The sequence below is a fragment of the Medicago sativa genome, chromosome 7 (assembly GCF_051527215.1).
Source record: "Medicago sativa cultivar Bolivia chromosome 7, Bolivia_mono, whole genome shotgun sequence".
Lineage (NCBI taxonomy): Eukaryota > Viridiplantae > Streptophyta > Magnoliopsida > Fabales > Fabaceae > Medicago > Medicago sativa.
Window position 1 is genome coordinate 5,238,944 of NC_140755.1, and position 5,067 is coordinate 5,244,010.

General features: G+C 39.5%; 1 protein-coding gene across 1 annotated transcript; it reads right to left on the bottom strand.

Moving 5' to 3' along the window:
• Positions 1-326: 326 nt before the first annotated feature.
• LOC146903730 (protein MAINTENANCE OF MERISTEMS-like) lies at positions 327-4,018 on the bottom strand. The gene is made up of 5 exons (XM_085725313.1): positions 3,872-4,018; positions 2,214-2,475; positions 1,058-1,788; positions 658-864; positions 327-515 (listed from the first exon to the last, which is right to left on the bottom strand). The coding sequence occupies exons 1-5, from the start codon at positions 4,016-4,018 to the stop codon at positions 327-329; spliced, it is 1,536 nt and encodes a 511-aa protein (XP_085581439.1).
• Between the last annotated feature and the right edge of the window lie 1,049 nt (positions 4,019-5,067).

The following is a 5,067-nucleotide window of genomic DNA, read 5'->3' on the forward strand; positions in this document are numbered from 1 at the left end:
GTCATAAAAAAAAGAATATAATGTCATCAAAATACAAACATAATGTCATCAAAATACATACATAATGTCATGAAAATCCGAAATGTAAACAACAAGTCCTAATCCTACTGCTGGTCCTGGTCCTGCTGGTGCCTCCTCCTCGGTCTCTGGGCTCTCCTCCTGGTAATGATCGGCGCGATCTGCTGCCTAACATCCTACAAGGCCGCATACAACTGCTGAGGGGTCATGCTCATCACCTCCTGACCCAAAAACTCATCAGCATGGGCAACAACGCCCCTAACCATGTCATAGGTGTCAGGGGAGCTTCTCGCCTCGTACCGCTCCCACTACTCCGCAACGATCTGCTCCTCGTTTGGAGGCCTCGGAACATCTCCCGGAAGAAGTGACAAAATCTGAGGGTGAGACACAACCGTGTACCATCGTACATAGCCCTCTGCCATACGCCATGGTTGCTCTCCTGCCTGCTCACCCCAATCAGCTGCCTTAAGCGTGTGAGTGCGGAAGTCCACGAAGGCCTGCACAATCTCAGCCGGTGTCAGCGTTGGAACATCCGTCGGAGGTCTAGGGACGGACTGGACGTATCCGTACTGCCTCAATACCCTCTCCGGCAGGTGACGGTACACCCTACGATCGCCGCACATGATCCAGCCAGAATACCTCCTCGAAAGGCTGGAACTCCCTGTGCCCTTCGTACGGCCTCCAGCATACGTCATCAAACGTAATCTGATCAAGTGCCATCTGATACGTGGCCCCCTCTCCATGACCCTTCTGAAGAGTCCACCTCGCCGCAACCGGTAAATTTTCAATGTAGTCCGGGTTTGGATCAACAGCGTAAAATTTACGGAAGTGCGACAAAAACCATGCCTGCACAAACCATACAAATCACTTTTATAAATAAATTAAAGTTAACTAAAAAAATAAAATTTAAATTTAACAAAAAAATAATAGTTAAGAAACAAAATAAATATAACAAAGTATAACAAAATAGATATAACAAAATATAACAACATAATAATAGTTAACAAACAAAATAAAATTAAAATTTAATTTTTCTTACAGTGAGCAGTGTCACGCTTCCCCCAAGCTGTCTGTCTCCGGGCAAACAAGCATGAGCTAACTCATCATACAGGTATGCAAGTGCCATCCCTCCCCACGAATAAGTATGCATCCTCGCGTAGTCGTCCCCCATAGTCGTCAAATAGATCAACTGGATGCGTTTGTTGCTTCTATCCCCAAACAACAAGCATCCAACCAAGTAGAGAAGGTAGCACTTCACACAATAAGTCCTAACCCTCTCCAGCTCCTCCAGCTCCTCTGGATCCTCTGTATCCGCCAACAAGTTAGTTCTACCAAGGTGCATCGTATAGAAATCCCTCAGCTTTGGATAACTAATGTACCCACCATACTCTGTATTGCAGATTTTCTCTGCCTCCTTCTTCGACGCACCCAAATGCCTCATCAGCAGTGACTCTCCCTCTTCTCTCAACATCTTCTTTCGGTGGCCCAACATCCGCCCTTCAATCGGGACATGCATAAGACATGCGACATCGTCCAAAGTCACAATCATCTCCCCCATGGGCATGTGAAAAATGCTGGTCTCGGGATGCCACCTCTCGCATAGAGTCATCAGCAAAGCGTGAGACACAGTGGCATAGCCCAAGTAGACCAAGTCATGTAAGCCACTCGCCCTAAGCGGATCCCAAAACCATCTCTGATTGGGGTTTGGACGTCCGAGACTCAAAATCTTAGGGCCATGATTAATTGGCTTTACATAACGCTTCTGCGGCACTGAAAAAATAGAAAATTAAACATAGTTTAAACAATGTAAACATTTAACTTATAAATATAAAACTTAACAAATGCTAAAATAAAAATAAAGAAAACATATAAAGAAAATCACATATAAAGAAAACATATAAATAAAACATATAAAGAAAACATATAAATAAAACAATTTAAAGAAAATCACATTTAAAGAAAATCACATATAAATAAAACATATAAATAAAACAATTTAAATCAAGAAAGAAAAAATAAAGAAAATAATTAAACATAAAGAAAGGAATTAAAAAAAAACACATATAAAAGTTAACTAAAAGAAAGAACACATAATTGGCAATACTTACGTCATCCATATAAAAAAACACATATAAAAAAAACACATAAAAAACACATAATTAAACATAAAGAAAGAATATTGAACAAAACAGTACTTACGTCATCCTTATTATACCAAAGCGGCAATGCCACATGATCGGCATAAGAGTGAAGCAGCTCAATGTGTTGCGGTCCTCTAGGAAAGGGAGGGTCCTTTGGCAACACCTCCGGGGCAGCCGCCATAGCAATGTCATCCTCGTCTGCCTCCTCTGGCATATGCGGCTGCTCTGGCATATACTGTTCATCGTACCCACCATCAGTCACATCATGGTGATCCTGATAGTTTAGGTACTCCACCTCCTGGGTCGGGTCAACCACCTACGACTGTTCAGGATGCGCCTGAGAAGCCTCAGATGCCTGAGAAGTCCCTGAACCATCCGCCCTCCGACCTCTTCCCCTCTTTGGGATGTGCCCCCTTTACCTCTCCCTCCGGTGGCTTTGAGTCATCGCACACCTACCACCAATCATCTTAGATGGATCAATGGGCTCCTGATCGGCCATATCTACACAAACAATTAAAAAATTTACATCATTTCCATAACCTAATCAAACACATTAAACCTAGACTAAACATAAACATTTACATTAAACCTAAACTAAGCATAAACATAATCAAACACATTATTCATTTCCATAACCTAATATCATTCATATATACCTAACTAAACCTAAAACCATTCAATATAACCATCATTTCAATATAATCATTATTATCATCATTTCAACATAAACATTCACATTTCCATAAACATAAACATAACTAAACCTAAATCCATTCAATATAATCATCATTTCAATATAATTTGTGTGCAACATTTCCATCATAACCTAAACATCATTCAATATAATTCTCATAACATAAACTAACTAAATAATCAATAAAATTGTCATTGAGGCATTTTATCAAACACTATGTGTGCAAAGTATAAAACATATTCAAATTGTGTTCATTTGCCACTATTCAAAGCCATATTATCATTTAAACAGCATAGGCAACAACTAAATTCGTTTATCAATTCAAAAACTACACATGCAATCATTAAATTGTCAATTTTAAAATCAACCCTAACCACATGCAAACTACTCTAATTTTTAAAAAAAATAAACCTAAACAACCTAACATTAACATTGCAATGATTAAGGGTACTTACTTGTGATAATGTGGTGATGATTGGCTTGCAATTCGTGAAAATGTGCTTTTGGAGAGAATTTGGATGTGTTTGAAGTGAAAACAATGAAACTGGAATTGCTTCTGTTTGTGTTGTTTATGTTCAGAAAACCTCGGCAGTTAACTACCGAGGAAATCCTCGGCAGTTAACTGCAGCCGGATTTTAAATTCCTCGGCAGTTAACTGCCGAGGGGCAAAAACGTATTTTACATGTGTGTCCCAGCCTTCTCTAATGTGTCAACAACAATTTTCATAATTAAATAAAAAGGAGGGCGTTACAAGGCTGACCAAATCCTTCAAATTCCCCTAACTTCCCCTATTCAGAAAGATGAGCTAACCTGGGCAGGAACTAAAAATGGCATCTACTCAGTTCGCTCCAGCTACTACGCTAGTCTCCAAAGGCATCAGACACAGCTACAGGATGCTAGCAGTTCTGACCCTATTGAAACTAAAAAATGGTCCTACCTTTGGAAGCTTAAAATTCCCCCCAAACTCACCAACTTAATTTGGCACATCCTTCATAATGGGATTCATGTGCGCTACAACCTCTTTCACAGGGGTATTCTTTGTGATCCTCTTTGTCCTCGATGCCATGAATCCACTAAAGACATTGACCACACCTTTATGAAATGCACTTGGGCCAGACAGATATGGTTCGTGATGACAGTACGTCGTTACTAGTTTCTTAGTCATATTTGAGTCCTTTTTGTAATGTTTTGAGAGTCAATTACTTGTAATTCATGGTGAAATCAGATCAAAACAGGAATAAGAGCTCGACAGGAGAAATTGATGAAAAAAGTGAAAAATGCCTAAGAATGAAGCATCGTGCCACGATGGGAGTATCTCGTGCACGTTTGGTGAACGTGGGACAAAGGATTTGTCACTGGAAATTTCGTGCCACGATGAAGTCTGGAACGTGCCACGATAGGAAAGTTTGTCTGCTGCCACGTAGGATTAATGAAGTAATCGTGCCACGATTGGATCGTAACGTGGCACGATGGTGGGCTTTCTAAAACCCTAGTTTTGTGTCTATAAAAGCTAGAAGCGACCAGAAGCTTGGGGTGCGATTTTGGAGACCTAAACAGAACATAGACAGCACTAGGAAACCGCAGAACACGCAGTGGATCTCACCCAACTCATAGTTGGTTCTGGTTTATGTATGTTCACTATTTTCTATGTATTTGATTGTTTAGTTATGAGTAGCTAGACTCTTAGATTGATTAAGCCATGAGATGAATCTTTGTGATCTGTGAACCATGTAATTTGTTACGAACTCTCTTTGACATCAATGAAAACTTAGTCTTTATTCAGAATTATTTGTATTCATTGCTTTTTGTATGATTGTTTGCATGACTACTAACCCTAGCTTCTTTCAATCACATAAATTGATCTTAGGAATTGAATGACTACTAGCCCTAGCTTTTAATCCTGAAATAGTAATTCTGTTTAACTCAACACTAGGAACCTAGAGATAGGAAATTGAGAGTTATGACTTAAGGAATAACGTTCTGACTTTGCTTCCACGGTTATTCAATCTGGTTAAGAGATTAATAGGGTTATAACTTAGGAAAGGGTTTTGAGTCAAGAGATTGATCAAAATCACTTAGTTAATCCGTCGTAAAGCTAGGTTAATTTCTTTGAGAGAGAAGAGAGGCAAATTACTCACAGTGAGCAATAGATGATTCGAAAGGCTTGATCATCTGTTTTTAATCCAATTATCAACCCATTTTATTTACTTTGTT

Bases quoted from the DNA above. Each gene is read 5' to 3' on its own strand.
- LOC146903730 (XM_085725313.1), bottom strand. From the start codon at position 4,018: ATGACTAAGAAACTAGTAACGACGTACTGTCATCACGAACCATATCTG. The intron at 1,789-2,213 runs GTACTGTTTTGT...CTATTTTTTCAG, and splicing joins GTATAATAAGGATGACGTAA to TGCCGCAGAAGCGTTATGTA. The intron at 865-1,057 runs GTAAGAAAAATT...TGGTTTGTGCAG, and splicing joins GAAGCGTGACACTGCTCACT to GCATGGTTTTTGTCGCACTT.